Source organism: Bombus vancouverensis, chromosome 17 (genome assembly GCF_051014615.1).
Source record: "Bombus vancouverensis nearcticus chromosome 17, iyBomVanc1_principal, whole genome shotgun sequence".
NCBI lineage: Eukaryota > Metazoa > Arthropoda > Insecta > Hymenoptera > Apidae > Bombus > Bombus vancouverensis.
This window is the reverse complement of record NC_134927.1, coordinates 7656328-7673879: the sequence shown is the minus strand read 5'-3', so window position 1 is coordinate 7673879 and position 17552 is coordinate 7656328. Positions and strand designations below refer to the sequence as shown.

The 17552-nt window shown below is 34.5% G+C and overlaps 1 protein-coding gene across 1 annotated transcript; it reads right to left on the bottom strand.

Moving 5' to 3' along the window:
* Window positions 1-343: 343 nt before the first annotated feature.
* Window positions 344-16278, bottom strand: LOC117159304 (uncharacterized). Its single transcript, XM_076625974.1, has 6 exons — window positions 15985-16278; window positions 15510-15916; window positions 889-988; window positions 724-825; window positions 496-651; window positions 344-409 (listed from the first exon to the last, which is right to left on the bottom strand). Exons 1-6 carry the CDS (start codon window positions 16276-16278, stop codon window positions 344-346), a joined length of 1125 nt encoding a protein of 374 aa, XP_076482089.1.
* Window positions 16279-17552: the final 1274 nt, after the last annotated feature.

Here is a 17552-nt window from a genome sequence, read left to right as displayed (position 1 = left end):
CACATGTAAAGTATCCGATTGTTACGACGAACACTTTGTATTAATCATAATATTACGAATAATGGAACAAGAATTTTAACTAGTCATCAATCATGCAACTAATTATAAGTAATGTAACTGTTACAATATACAGAGTCACATTTTTTAACAGTGATTCCTGTTTATTCGCCTATTTGTGCATTACGCAACAAGTTCAAAGTTTGATATAAGTATTACAATTAGTTTTCACCGATATTATAGCGTTGACATTTTACTAATTGCGGAACTTACTTCGTAATCGTGATGCTAATCATAATCGTAACAAAAACTTCATTATATGATAAAATTAATACTCTGGATACGCTTATGTAGAATTATCTCCTATCGCGGCACGTAAAGCGGTGAAGATGGACATGGCATTGGATAGATACTGAAATGTCACCAATTTGTTATTCATATGTTATCCTTCGTCGATATATTTATCGCAATTGACATTTGAATATTAACTTGTCGTACCGAACAATAATAACGGAGAGAGAGCTCTGGTAACACGCAACTGACAGACAAAGTTACGGGTTCTTGAAATACTAATACGTTCAGTAAATTCTTTTGTATTTCTAACGTCTGTTTATACCATATCAAGTTGTATGCACTTCGTGAAACATTTGCGCTCTAAGAAATGTGATAGATCGATTGTAACAAATAAATTATATACAAATTACGATTACATAGAACATGACTTACCATTTCTCTTAAGTGGTCAGCAGGCCATGCGTACATGAAAACTTCCGTAAGTACAGTGAGAGATACGATTACGAACTGCAGTTTTAGAAGTAGTGGTGAATTCTATTTAGAAATAGTATTATCAAGTCGTTATATTATACGTAAAGTACAAGAAGTCTCACTTACCACAATTAATATAATTCCACCAAAAGTCAAGACAAGTGTGCTTATTATTATTGAAAAAAGTACCATAATACGGAAATTATTTAGCACTTCCTCTGCGTACCTAAAGGAATAGAACACTTACAACGAACGTAAATGTATCATTCGATCTATACTTTGTAAAATATTGGATAATTATATCGATCAGACTACAATTCATCGATTTCAATAATTTTCAAATAAGTTACCAGGGTTATTATTCTGACTAATTTCACTTATATATATAACTGTTGTTTAATTTTAGTTTTCGAAACATTTTTTGTTTTAATTAAAATTTAAAAATTTTATGTTCATTAAAATTATTTCGATACCTTTTACTTTGTTGTAGATCAAATGTGCATTAAGTTTGGGTGAAATTTAGCCCTAGTCGCGAATTTGTGTTTTTGAATGATGTATATTTGACCCAAAATACAATTTTAAATACATTTTGGTATTCACAATAAACTATGAATTTTGGTAATGATGTGTTAGGCAAGGGTACCGATACGCGACGGTACGACGTAGCCATACTATATTATGTGTCGGCGCTTTACATTTTTTGTGTTTAATACAAACTTTGGGTTTAAACCGCTGGAGAGCGGAGCTTTTATATGATTTTATTTTTTTTTTTTATTTTTTCTGTCCTGAAAACTTGGTCGCAAAACAGGACGCTTCGGTAGTCTGCTTTTTGGGTGCTGTGTAACTTTGGGGAGGGACGGGATGGGGGGAGGGAGAGGGGAGGGGTCGCGAACTTGTGTCCTTCCCTTCAAATGACTATGGCCTGCTGCGATGAAGCGTTGTTACGGACGATTCGGATAAGGACGGCGTGGCCGGAAAATATCATACAGTGTAGCATACCATAAGGGGAAGGCGTAAACCTCTCTAAGAATGATGGTCGATGACCGTAGTTCCTTTTCTTTTTAAACAGTGTTTTATTATCATGATAAATGTATATAATACATAACAATATTCAAACGTAGTTTCGAAAGACATCAATAATTGATTACGAAGTTTGAAAGAAATTTGAGAAGATAGATGGGAAGGAGGAGAAGGGTGGACCCAGAATTTTAGCTTTAGGTATTTATTAGTTTCCGAGGTATTACTAAAAAAATGTCGGTATTACACATTGAATTCTGTCTATACTGTCTATACTATACAAATGAGAATTGAGAACACAGACTCTAAGAATTCAAGACCCGCGAAGAACTATTTCGCATAAATGTACTTTTGTTTGGTGACATCATATAACTACCCCCGTGATTATTACAATTACAGCGCAGAAATTAATTCTTGTTACCAATTTCCAATCTGCAAACTCGTCACTAATATAAGGCAGAAGGACGATAAAGAGTATCGACCTATTAAATAATTTACGATTTGGTGACGTAAAAATTCCTCAACAAGCAATACTAAGAATATTCAGCATTCGGTGCAACACTAAGAATATTCCCGACAGCAAAATTAATGGACGAATATCATACAAAAATGATAGATGATCACTATTGATCCACATTATTATATGTACATTATTGATTCAGTAGACGAGTTTCGCTAGATATGGAAAAAGATTACCCAACGATGTTATTTCTGCAAATGTAAATAAATGCAGCGAAATGTTGCATACAATAACGTTAACGTTAACTATCATTAATTATGTTACAACGAAACATAGCAATTTCTGATGGTTTGATGAACGGTCCAATGGGAATCGTAAAAAATTTATATCGTCAACATTTTGAAGAAATCAGCTGGAAAACGAAGCATTCCCTGACGCAGTGCTTATAAAATTTGACGACCAATCCATTGAAAGCAGATTCAAAGATATCAATGGCTACGTTCCGATATCTCTAATAGTGCAACATTGCAGGCGATGAACGGTTATGAAATTAACGTTAAACTAAGAATGTTATCCCTTATCTTATAAGCTGTAGTAACTGTATATAAATTACAAGAAACTACATTAACCAGGGCTATAATTGGTCTTGGCAGAAAGAATTCTTCAAAGGACAAAATCTACGTTGCTCTTAGTCGTGTTAAAACGTAAGATTGTCTAGCTACATCTGATTTAGCGCCTAACAAATTTCTCCATGACTCGCATGACGAAAAAGCACTTGCAGAAATGCAAAGATTACCAGGACTTCCTTCGGCAAAAAAGCACCTGAAGTATACTTCCTATGATCAATGTGTAAAGAAAAGACCCAAGTATCTTTGAAACGAGGAGTTAGTAATAAAATACGCGGAGCAAGTCAGCTTTGAGTAACAAGCCTATGTTTAGAAACGGGCGATGATAGGAAACTTTGTAAAGCAACCGCTTAATTTCATCACTTTCAGCGACGAGTTTGTGGAGAAACGCTGGGATAGAACCAAATGAAACGACGAATAATTCAGATTATTTGCAAGAACGATAGTTAAGAATAAAGAAGTTGAATAAATTTCACAAGCGAGAACAATCGTTGGACTATCCCTACAAGATGCAGGATGTTTCACGGTGACAGCTTCATCTAGCACAGAGAGATCGATGCGCATACATAAAAATTAAATGTTTGTTACAGACAGTAGTTGACAATAAACATGTGTGAAAAATTCTGTAATGGGATCAACAGAAGACATACTCTACACGAAGCAAATAGAATCATCTTGAGACGCAACAATTGCAGAGCTCTCACTGATCATACGTAACTGAAATTGACGATCAGCAAATTCTTTGCAATAATAGCAGTAAATAATAAATAAATTGGACAAAGTTTGCAAACGAGACTAATCTCAGCGCACTACCCCTACCAGGGATGCAATGCAAAAGGTTTTATCCTGATAACTCCATCGAATTCAAAGTAATCGATAAACGTACATAAAATTTGGATTTTTGCAAAAAATATAGTTTACAGAAAATTAAAACAAAAAGATTATATAACAAGGCCAACGGGAAAACATATTCTATGAGATGCAACAGGAATCGTTTTGGCTGATGAAGTCTTTCCATGAAAATCGATGAACATACACGAAATCAGTATAACATTCATCGGTGAAATTAGTGTTTTAAAACAGTTTAAAGTAAACAAATTGAAAAAGTTTACTTAACGAGATCAACGGCAGGATATGCCCTACAAGATGCGAAAAGGATCATCAAGATTAGCCAAGGTGTTTCTTAGAAATTGACGAACATACATGAAAAAGAGGAAAGAAAATATCGATATAATAGAAATATCATTTAATCGGATAAAGATTTATTCCAATTAGAATATGTGTACTTGTTATATGTATTTAATTATATTATGTCGCAGATCGAGGAACATGTTTAATATACTGAATATAAAGTATTTTTTCATGCATTATTGTACATTTCTTTTCATATTGGCCTTTACAATGAACTGTCTTTCAAACGTTAAATATAAAAGTCTTTTGCTCTTTGGTAAATTTATCATTGACGCATAACTGAATAATCTCTCCCTGGGTGTAGGAGAAGAGATTGGTGTGTTATACCAAAGAAAATACACGTCGAATCAATGGGTAATACTTTAACATATGCAAATCACGACTTTCACGGAAGAAAAATTTTGTGACTTCCAATTCTGCATTAATAGAAACTCAATTATTGGTTTCAGGTTGTGATGATCCAAAATCGAAAAACTCATCATCTGCACTATCAATATCCTCTGACGGTCCCTAACGAACATAAGAAATGGAAGACAAGTTGCATAAAAAAATAATACTGCATACGTTATCACAATAATAATACGAAAATTTTGTCTATACGTACTTGTCAGCAACAATCGTTTGAAATTCTGCGTATAATTGTGGATGGTGACTCGTTTCGATGCAATTCAGCCATCCAGATTTAAATTTTGAAAGCGAGAACGTTATAACTGCAATTTGCTTAATCTCAATCGTGATAAAATAAAAAAATAATGCCAATCTTGTATAGAAACTTCAATAATCCTTGAACTAATGGCGCACAGTGCTTGTATTTCTTTTTTATTAATGTTGCTAACTTTTTCTAACATAAAATCTATAACACAATGCCATAATGTGGTTCTTTTTCTCCCAGGATGATATCTAAAACTTTTGTTAGTGGTGTTAGACATTGTAGATACTCTTCGATATATTGAAATCCAGTGCCTTTTATGTTAGCGTTTAAAGTTACTCGCGTATTTTAAACATTATTTGCAACGAGATCGCATAGCAAATTCCATCTTGCTATTTCTGGTCTGTTCAAAGTATATCTTAATGTATTTTACATAATTTCGGCAAACTTAGGATGTGCGGTACATTTCCGTAATGTACCATTCCATTTGGATATAACTTTGTTGTTAATTAAGAGCAATGTGTCACATTTTTCACACATTGCCGCCATGCAATAAATTGTAGCACATAACCTTAAAGTATGTGCACAACATTTTAAATGTAGTGATAAACACGGCCTGATATCCAAGGGGAAAGATTCATCGTCTTTATCGACAGTTACATAATTTTACTGTCTTTATTTTATTAGAACTTTAATTGAATTCAAAGAGAATTTAACGAAGAATATCAACAATCTTATCAAAACTGTGTACGTCTTTGAATCTCTTACATGCCAAAGCTGCTGACCACCGCTCGTATGTAATTTGCAACCTAAGCAGTGTACACTAACATCGAGAGAACTTCTTCCTTTATCAGACCACACATTGGCTGTAGTGTATAGATACTGTGTTTCATGTAATTGTTGCTTTTACTGAGTAACTGTGTGCAAATACATCTCACTTATCATTATTAACTATGTTTCTACGGCTCGTCATCTTAATTGCGTTTCCATGCTCTTCGATTCCTAAGTTTTCAAAAATAAGTCAAAGGTCATCGACAGCTGATAAGGCTGCCATTCAATGCACAACATATTTGTTATTTATGCGTTACACCGTTCTTCCAATGACCGTTCCTTTGCTTTTTTGCTCATTGTTACATGTGAAGAGAAATGTGTAACTAAAACAATATAAGAAATTTCCTCAGTTTAATTAGATTTCCTGCTTTGTTTAATAAAATCTTTGTTGAGAATGACAACGTGAGTTCGTACTCGCCATCCATATGCAGATGCGCTAGTTACAATAAATAGTAACTAGAAGATAGTTTTAGATATAATCGATAGGTTTAAAATATTCTTTTGTTTTTTTATCCCTAGTCCATGTAAGAAAGCGCAATAAAGGTTATTCAGCTCAGAACGGTGTGATAGATTTATTCGAAGAATAAACTAATAGCTATTGTGATCCTACCTCTAAATACAGAAATAACAACAATTTTATGCTTTTAATATGATTTATAATTAAAGCTGTTCCTTCAGCCGATGCCACTGATGTCTCGAAAACGTTCTGATTTTCAATATAATGGTTCATATTTAAATTCCATAAAAAGGACATTCATAAACACTACGTAATTTTTCAAATTAATCACTGTAAATGTTTCCTTTCTTATAAAATATTGAAATGGATCTCACTTGTAGGAAAACTCTACATCTTCTCTAGTGTTTAGTTTGTGGCATAACGATTCTCTTTACAGCAGCTTTTTTGGTCTTTATTATAGTACCGCCGAAAGATCGCCGGCATACAGACAATGTCGACGATAAAGTGCAAATGCCGACAAATCGAAAGGGTCGGGAAACTTCAATATACAGGGTGGCTGGTAACTGGTGGTACAAGCGGGAAGGGGGTGATTCTACGCGAAAAAAGAAGTCGAAAATATACAAAAAAAATTTTTTTTTTATTTTTCCATCGAGACAACAATCTACAGTGAGATCCGTCATAACGAGACGTGATAAAGTGCACGCGTACCGAGCGAAAATTCAAAGTCGATTTTCTCGAAAACAAAGCCTCAAACGAAAAATTTTTATTCTATATTTTCGACTTCTTTTTCGCGTAGTCACCCCCTTTCCGCTTGTACCACCAGTTACCAACCACCTTGTATATCGGCACCGCAGTCGTTGATCGTCAATTAGCCACTAGAGAGCGAAGAGTCAAGAATCGTTAATGGGGTGTTGTCATATCACACTACTGCATTAAGTTCCAAGTTAAATAATCATCGTTTTCTGTTTAATCCACTGTAGTAAATCCATCTATCAATAAATTACTACATAGGGTAGAAACCACTAGAAATCTTAATTTCTAATATTTCTGAATAAAGAAATTCTATAACACATTCATTCACGTTTGTTCTCTCTATTCCGAGATAAAATCTCAACATAAAATACTTTCACACTCATAATTCAAAATATCGACTTTTCGTATTTAACGAATACTATTCTAATGCTGATAACATGTTTATGTGTTATGCTGCTGTGCGTCGAATATTCAGTTAATTCAATACAAAAGATCGAGTATGTACATGATTATAGATAAAATATTATCAGCAGAATAGTGAGAGTTTACAATTCAAATGAAATCGAAAATAATTAACACTTACTCGCAATATTATTCAAATAGTATTGCAATTGCTATTTGAATAATGTATTCGAATACATAACGATAAATTATTCGAACGACTAGAGAAATTAACTTCCTATGAATAATGAATAGTTATTATCCGAATAAAATATTCAGCCGAAAGAATTTATACGAATAATTAGTTTAAATAAATATTTATTCGGAATCATTCGAATAACGTCCAAATCAGATTTTAAATTACATTACATTTTAATTTTGGTGGTCGGAAAATATGAAGTTACAATATACCGTACTTACCGTAATTTCGGATAGCATGTTGGATGCTGCCTTATGGAAATAAGAAAGGGTAAATATTGGTAATAATCTTGGTAGTAACTTGGTAATAGAGTAACATTTGTTGCGCTATATATTTTTCCAGTCACCCTTATCTAAAGAAAGCAAAATGGCAAAAACGCAGAACAAAAGAAAACAAAAAACACCTAAACCTCGCAAAAGAAATAAAAAACAAAATAAAAGAGCACAACAACAACGAGTTCACAAAGTTCATCGAGTCACTATCTGCACACGAGAACTACAACTACCCCCTATGGAAAGCCACAAAAAAAATAAAGAAGACAATAAAAATGGTACCAGCGATCAGAAGAGCAGATAACACATGGGCAAGAAGCAACGAAGAGCAAGCGGCAGAATTTTCCAACCACCTATGCAACACATTTACCCCACACAACATCAACAACAGCAACCACAATAGTCATACGGACGAGGATGCGCTAACTACTAGTACACCAACTGACAATTACTACACCATACACAAAGCAACAGCACAAAAAATCAGAAACATAATTGAGAAAACAAAAAATAATAAAGCACCAGGAAACGACCTAATTAACGACAAAATCTTGAAAAACTTTCCGCCAAAAGCGATAAGACAAATCACAATAATAGTTAACGCAATACTAAGAATACAATACTTTCCAAAAACTTGGAAACTGGCGCAAATCATAATGATACCCAAACCAGGCAAGGACCCACACGAAACCAAATCCTACCGACCAATCTCATTACTTCCCGTGTTCTCTAAGATACTAGAGAAAGTAATTTACGACCGAATAAAACCTATAATAGAGAAGAATCAACTAATACCGGATCACTAATTCGGATTCAGAAACAAACACTCCACAATAGAACAAATGCGCAGACTCGTCAATGAAATCTTACAGGCGCTGAAAACAAAACAATATTGCACGGCATTCTTTATGGACATCGAAAAAGCATTCGATAAAATAAACCACACTAGCCTACTTCAATCAATCAGGAAACAGTTCCCGGAGCAGATATACCAATTAATCAAATCATACTTAAGCAGCAGAACCTTCATAGTAAAAATCAAAGACACATACTCTGAAGTTAAAGAAATCAAGGCAGGAGTTCCGCAAGGAAGCGTCCTAGGACCAATTTTATACACATTATACACGGCCAACATACCAACAACTAACAACAGGAAAATACTGACATTCACGGATGACACAGCTGTACTAGTCAGGCACACTAACCCTGCAACAGCAGTTACATTACTACAAGAACATATCACAAAAATAGAAAAGTGGCTTCAAGCAAAACAAATTAAAGCAAACCCCGATAAATGCAAACACATTACATTCACACTGCGAAAACAGAAACCACCACACATTGTACTAAACGGCACACACATAATACAAACAAGGCAAGTCAAATACCTAGGACTCCACTTAGATTCACGACTCACATGGAAACAACATATTAAAGGAACAATAGACAAAATACAGATGGCAAGGAGACAAATGCATTGGCTAAGAAGTCTAAAATCCAAATTAAGCACAAAAAATAAATTAAAAATATACAAAACGATCATAAAGCCAATCTGGACGTACGGAATACAACTATGGGGAACAGCAGCAATGAGTCATATAAGCAAAATAGAGACAATGCAAGCTAAAATTCTTAGAACAATAGTAAATGCCCCATGGGACGTTAGAGACGAGGATATTCGGAAAGACCTGGGAATACCAACGGTCAAGGAGGAGATTAACAAAAGTGCAAGAAGGTACAGAGAAATAGCAACGCACCCAAACCGGCTGGCAGCGGAAACGGTCGGCGCATCAAACATAAAAAGAAGATTAAAAAGGAAACACCCAACAGATCTCACAAAGGACACAACCTAACAAACAAACACTCACCACACTAAAGAAATAAATCAATCAAATTCGAAGATGGTATCCCACTGGGGGTAGCCATCCACATGTTATATTATTATACCACTAAGCTATAATATTTTACCAAATGTCCTACTGGACAAATTGTAAAATGTAAATAAATAAATAAATAAATAAAAACCCTTATCTAAAATGTAATTTTATGAATCGTTTCATATATTGAAAATAAATTGATATTCCACTACATTCTATTACTTCAAGCGCAATATTTATTTAAATAAATAAAGTTTATCATCTAAATGGTTATCACGTTAAAGTAAGCCATGCAGTACGCTGAGAGAACCAAGCTTTGGAAACTCATAAATTTTGAACTAATGGATTCCTAAACTCAAAACCATTACATTTTATCTATATTATAGTATCATCATCAGAAATATTAGAAATTAGGATTTCCAATGGATTAAACAGGAAGCGATGGTTATTTAATATGAACTTAATGCAGTAATATGATATAACTAAGACTATCATTGATAGTTCACAACTCACAACTAATAATTAACAACTCATAACTGTTGTGTCGCGTAAGACATCTGCACTCCATCTCTCGTTGCTTGGCAGCCAACAATCTATGTACCGTCATTCCGACCCTCAATAAATCTATGGACCTACCATAAACATTTAACTTTTTAACTTCATTGTTTCAACATATGTTTTGCAGTTAATCTGTTTGTTCTAAAAGATTTCCTAATCTTAGAAATGTTTTCAGTTTATGACTGGTTTTTAGAAAAGTCCTGGGGTTTATTATGCGTTTTTAAAAATTAGGGAGAAAGCGGGCAGTGATTTGACGGAAAAAGTGGATATTTATCTAACGGAAAACCCGAGTTTTCCCTTAAACAATGACACCAACTAGCAACATTGGTAGGAGGTTTCCTTCCCCTCTCATCACTCATTAACATTGACTAGAACCAATGAACATCGCAGATCGTTGCCCTCACCTTACTAACGAAAAGTGTGAACAACGAATCCGCTTTCTTCGTTCAAAAAATCACACCCACACCGAGCTTTCCTCCGTAATTGCACGAGAGCGGAACATCAGTCTGTTTAATTGCTATTTCTGCTAGACCAAGAAAGTCACCCTTTTCTTATATTCAACTGTAAGGGCTTTGCTCTACTACAAAAAAACATTCAGTGCTCATCTATCGGAGTATCATACTTCAAAGTATCGTCTACGATATTTATATCATACATAACGGCGTAACACATCATTGTATTAAGTTGTTGGAAATATAAATTTTATAATCCTGTTAATCGCAGTGTTATATCACATCAATCATCCCTATTATCCCACAAGAAATAATGGGATCGATCTGTTCACGGTGTCGATTCTTATAATCATAGCGGGAATTTACGACTCCCGTTGACGCGCTTCCTCGCGATAGATCGAAAATACAATAACAACTCGGCAAACAATGATTAACCAACTTGCAACTCGCTCTTAACTCTCTCTCGACTCAACTCTCTCGACTCAACTGACGACTCGCAACTAACTCCTGGCAACTAGGCTCTCAATTAACAACTGATGATTTATTGTCTTGCATACCCCCACCACGTACATGTTCCGTAACCGTCCGCGATCATGGTCACGTACGCCTTCCTTCGAGTAACTATTTGACTGAAGGAATTAGGATACATTGATGGGCCGTTTCGCCAATTGAAGTTACCCTTTTGGCCTGTTGGCACTTAGACTTTCTCGCAATATTATTTATATTTCGTCGGATGTTTCTCAGACAATCTTTCCACGGTACTACAATATTTATCGAGTACTATCAGGAAACACAAAAACGGTTACAAAAGAGTGGTGTCCAGATATGAAGTTTAACCACCGGTTGCCTGCGCATCCAATATCATGTACCATGCAATTTGAATCCGTGGAATATGGAAGCAAAATATAAAATCTTCCATGGGCCAACTCGTTTTGTGACATTTGTAGATATAAACCATATTACGTGACATTTTGTAAGAAAAATCGTAGATTAAACATTATACCTAGCTATTCATTAAAATCCATAGCAGCACATCGAAGACTGCCTCATGCAGTATTTGTTTAATGTTTCCTTTAATCCTTCCTTTAATCCCCTGTATCCATAAATAATTAATAAGGTTCAAAGATCTGAAAATGGCAAGGACCCAAAAAATCTACGGCAGAATAACTTAAACCTATACTAAATCTGCAATTAACTCCAACTTTATTGTGGATTTTTACAGTGTATACAATTCTCTAGCATTTTGCCTTGGATATCGAATGATTCTGTCCTTCCAGAACTATTCTACTCTCTTATCGAATTTCGAAAGTCGCTAAAATATGTTACGTAATATAATAATAGTGGAGAGTTCATTCGCAAAGAAAAACTTACGATATTCTTCACCAATGTTTTCCCCTTTTTTATATAATTTTCTCGAAATTACCCAGAAACAGTCATGATCCCCGAGGTGTTTCTTCTAAAGCATAAAGAAGTATGCCTATTGAGAAAACATTCAGAGAAGACATTCAGTAGCACGATTGTAGTGCGTGCGTGAAATTTGTATAAACATTGTTTATATGTACTTTTGTTTATTAATTATTCATTGAGGTAAAGGATTAGAGAAAACATTAGTCTTCTGTACTCAAAAATTCCTTGTATTGCCATGACAAAACTTTGAGAATATTGAGATATTGTTCGGAAAGGCACCAGTGGTCGATCGATACGGAATTTGAGGAATGTAGTGAAGAGGGAGGTAGTCAAACATGTGATAGGAATTTTGAAATTGATGCGCACGGCTACATTTTTGTTCAGTTGGAACCATGTGGGCATTGATGGCCTAAAGAGTAGTTGTGTAGTTTCACACTTGATGGCATTAATTTTAAGCTTCCAGTATGAAAGAAATACGTACATTTTATTAAGTAGGTCTTGCAAATGTTTTTTGATTATTGATAGTTTTTTATGACTAGTGTATACTATTAAGTCTTTGGCAAAAGCAATTACAGAGTTATTGACGTTATCAGGAAAGTATAATTTTAAATAAATACAATGTTAAATAAGTACAATTTATCACTGAAATAAAGAGAAAATAGAATTGGTGAACGTCCCTGATAGTAATCTGCTGGGGATTTTAATCTCAACGTTAGCAGCATAAATCGAAAATAAATTTGTTAATTTCATGCGTTGTACTTATTTTATTCGGAAAATCAAATTTTGAATAAGGCGGAGAAGATTGAAATAACAAAAAACAAGTACATACTTGTTATATTGCAGTTTCAAATTTCTCCAATATCTTATCTTAAATATCTCCAATGTCTTACTTATATTTGGTAAAAGTGAAAGAGGTATATACCTAGTGAGGTTGGAACCACTTTTATCTTTCTTTAAGAGTGATATAATTTCAGTTTTTATCTAAATATTGTATTAGGAAAATAAACAAAATCTAAGTAATTCTTGAATATAACGACATAATCCCTTCTATATGCCTGAGACATATATATGAGCGCTATATTAGGGATCTTGTTATACCCACATACTCTCTCTGGTTTAAGTTTACTAAAAATTAATCTGATCTCATCATAAGTGACGAAATGTTTATCAACCGAGGGAATCTAGAACCGGGTCGCAGATAGGATAGACTTTAATAAGTATACTTAAGGTTGTCTTTTGAGATCAGTCTGCAAACGTCTGTTTTAAATTGTAATATTCTACTTCAGACAAAACCTCCAAATTTCTTGCTACCTAGATTTGCATTTCACTCATAGATCGTCTTAAATTTAACATCTATATTTTGTAAATCAATATTTACTTTATTAACTAAATTGGAATTGTCATGTGCAATTAATAAAACAAAACAGAAATATTTGCTTTAGGACGAAGTATTGAATGTATCTGAGGGAACATTTTTCCAGAATTATTAATATTAATAATTGAAATTCTATTGTACCAATAAAAATTTATGAAGTTTTGAAATTCTTCTTTTATATGTCTTTTAAAGGAATTTAGGCCTTGCTACGGACTGCATGCAATCTTGCAAAATATACTGTATCTTGGTGAAAATGATCTTTACAGGAATGCTTCTGCGTTACAAAGAAGCTTTTAAACTGTTTTAATTTTTTAGTTTTAGGTGTTACATACTGTAAAAGGAATTGATATTATTATTCACTTTGTGGTTGATGCTTCGTAAGCGTTACTTACATTCTCGTTCCCTTCGGCCAAATAGAAGCGCGTGCTTACGCTGGGACGGGGAGGATACGTTCAAGTAAGAGCGCCGTGAAGGTTCTAGTCGGTACAGATTCGGCACTACGCGTTAGGATTACGAAGTGTCTGTTAAAATTTACTTCACATTGAAAAAAAAAGGTTGAGATAGGTTTTCTATACGGTCATGATTATATTACATAGGATAACTCAATAAAAACTATTATCTAACATAGTTTGTTATCTATTAATTGTATCAAATAACGTTCGAAATGAATTATGTTGCATTTGAATGATTTCTTTGTATCTTATATTTTTGAAATATCAGGGTCACGTATCTTTATTTTAATGTTACGTCCTAGCCAATAAAATACGATTTCAATTATCTGTAATAGGGTGTCCTTGGGCCATTGAACCGTACGACGAGACAAGATATCCAATCTAATTGTATCACTTTGTTTTATTGTGTTTGTTCGAAGTTTTCGTCGTTCATTCCTTCGCGTTTCTTCAAACGTTGTCAGAATAATTGGTGAACTATTCTGAGTGAGCCCTATTATCTCGCACATTTCTTCTAATTCGTTGTGTCGTATGCATTCTATAGCAATCTGTACATCGTGATAAACGAAACAAATACGTAAGCTCATTGATAAATGTATCATATCTGTTTTTGGAAGAGCTTTCGTACGATGTTCGCAAAATTTACATTGTACTTATATTTATATTGTACTAACAAGACTAGTACGCTACACATTACACTTTAATTTCGAGGAAAATTACCCAACAACTATTTTCAAATAGATGGATTTGTCCAAACGGATTCACTTTCGTCGAGTCTAAATCCACAATTCTTCTTGCGGAAGGCATTAAAACCCGCTGTTTATCAAAAAGTACCAATTGGCGCAGAAGATATACGATGGCGTATTGAAAGAGCGTTCGAGAAAATGAAACCGGACTATTACACTCAGTATTTTGTGTAATTTTGAGATTCAAGGAAAAATCAAGACCACCTTACTTTAAAACTTGAATTCATCTTCTCATCGGTTACAACAGGGGCGCAGAACTTCTCCGCCGAACACCGCACGACTAATCCTCTCAGCTGTCCGATTACCAGACCATTGAGAATGCGAGCGACGAGAGCGAAAAAGGCAGTCCAGGGGCTACCGGGAATAGTGTAAATAAGAGAGTATGGTGGAGCTCGCTTTCCTGCGGTCTACGACAAACAAACGACTTACTCGAGGCCCGCGAATTACGATATCGTGTTAGGAAACAAACACATTAACCTTGAAAAATCCAAGGTTACCTTGATATCACAGAAAATATAAGATGTAAAAGAATCAGATTGTATCCATCCGACAGACCATTTCAAATGCAACTTAATTCATTTAAAATACTTTTTATTATTATTATTTTATTTATTATTACAATTCTAGCTATATTAGATGATAGTTTCTTTTTACTGACTGTGTATGTTTCTACGGCGATGCATTTATACGTCTCACGTTTTATTTTGTATACAGAGAAAGAAAAGAAATGAATACTTCAGTAAATGACCAACTTTCCTTCTTTCATATTCTTTGGTTTGATTTTAGGTTTGGATCCTTTGAGTTAGTTAATACACGAAGAAAAACAATAAACAACCTAACCGGATAACTCACACCGAAATAAAAAGCCTACAAAACATTTTTACAAGCACTTTGAAAACTACAGCCTTGACAACACTTTAGCCTTGACAATACTTGAAATTGGTGATGTGCGCCCTGATCGATATAATTACCAAATGTTGCCTTTACCTCCTTAAAGATAATTGCTTTTTAATGCAAACAATTAGCGTATTGATACTTGTACTTTTTTCTAACTCCACAGTCAAACATTCGAATCTTGCGGCTGTGAACCAAAGCAATAGCGCTCCAAATATGCTCACGCAACTGTGTGCAGCGCATTGGTAGCTAAGAATAGATTGATGCGCATATATAATAATATTCATTGGCGTATAATTAACGCGAAACGGATATTCCGCATCGGCTGGAAAAGAAATTGGCAAGATTGCAGGTCCCAATGAAAAACCAGTCGCAGTCGCGTACATACATACTATGGTACATATGCACAACATGTCGCATCTTGTGATATATTTATAGAAAATTTCCTTTTCATACTGTTGCGTTTCTTTAACATAAGTCATCATTTCTCTAACTGTACGCTGTAATTCGTAGTTAAAACACATATCTGTTTACGTCGAATGCCAAAGGTAAGCAAATAGAAACTTACTTGTAGAGAGTCTTGCTTAATCCAACACATAGTAGTCTGAACGATAAGTTGACACAAAGCTGTTGACATGCACATACATTTGAAAACAACGACCAGGTCGTCAGGGTGCAAATAAATCGAATATAACATAGGCAGTAGTAACATGCAAGCACTAATAATTGCACTTATTTGTAGAATTCTGAAACCAAGGACTCGAGTTCTGCTGCTACTAATAGGAAGCGGCCAACAGAAAGATAATGCAGCACTAAGCCAAACAATGTGGATAACTTTCTCCGGTGTCACTTGTCTCAACATAATTACAACAAAGTACTTGCTTTGCGATTCGAACGAAATGGAATTAAAGTGATAGATAGAACGATAGGAACGATATAACAATATATGCAAGTTGTTGGGACTTGAAAACCCGTTACATTGCTTTAAATGCATCTGAATAATCACAGATGTTACCCGTATAAAATTCTGTTGCATGCATGAGAAATTTAATAAATTATACCCGGCGTAACATTCAAAAGCGAGATATCGATTAGTGGTTTTCTTTGAATAGTATTTCTGACGTTAACAGCTGTGTTGATAATGATACATTGGCGGTGCATATGTTATTAGACAGGTGCAAAGGGAGGCTATCATGCAACAATGCTAGAGTTCATGAGCACCGTATCTTAGGAAAAGAATATACATATGTATGTATATATTCAATTAAACATTCAGTAAGACAAGAGCGTGCTCGCAATGTTTACGAAAGACAATGGTCAGAAAGAGAACGTAATAGCTTAAACGTACGGTATCGCTTTATCGATAAGTATCTTTTAACGTCTGCTAGTCTAGTCTATATCGCTACAAAATACAAATGCATTGTCCCTTAAAAGAGTTTTAAATGCCTATTACAATCATAATTCAAGGTTAGCAGTTACATCTATCAGTGAAAAAATTATTTGACAGTTTTTTTTTTATAAAGAACTTGTCGTTGCCAGTGAGCAGCGAGGAGGAAAAAACTTACTTTCGAGAAAACATATCAAAAATTGTCTGACTAAGCTACCAATTCTGATCAGAAAACCATTGTATAATACGAAATATAGTGAATTCTCCACGTGACGTGGGGGATACGTTCCATGTCATAGGAAACAGCACTGTACGATCGACATGTGTTATACGGATTATATGTTATCACGCGAATCGGAGAATCGGCTGGAAATGATCCCACATACAGCAGTGTGTCGAAAAGAAAGAGTAAAATTTTTTCACCCGAGGCTTCATTTTCGAAAATATCAGATTCGCAAATTTACGCGGTACACGTGCACTCAACTGTATGCCGACTTTATGCCGCATCTCGCTCTACATTCTTGTTTCGCTTTGTACTTGTAACTGTAAATAACCTAGATTGGTGGTTTACTGTCGGTACTGTCGGAGAGTACGAAGTAAGGATGCACATTGCGCACAAAAGGCAAAATCTTTGCTTTGCAATATTTTTATACTTGTGCTCTTATATTGTATGTAGTCATCAATTGTTGAAAATATTGTCTTGCCGTTGCATGCAAAGTTGATCTCTTCTGATTAAATTATTATGAACT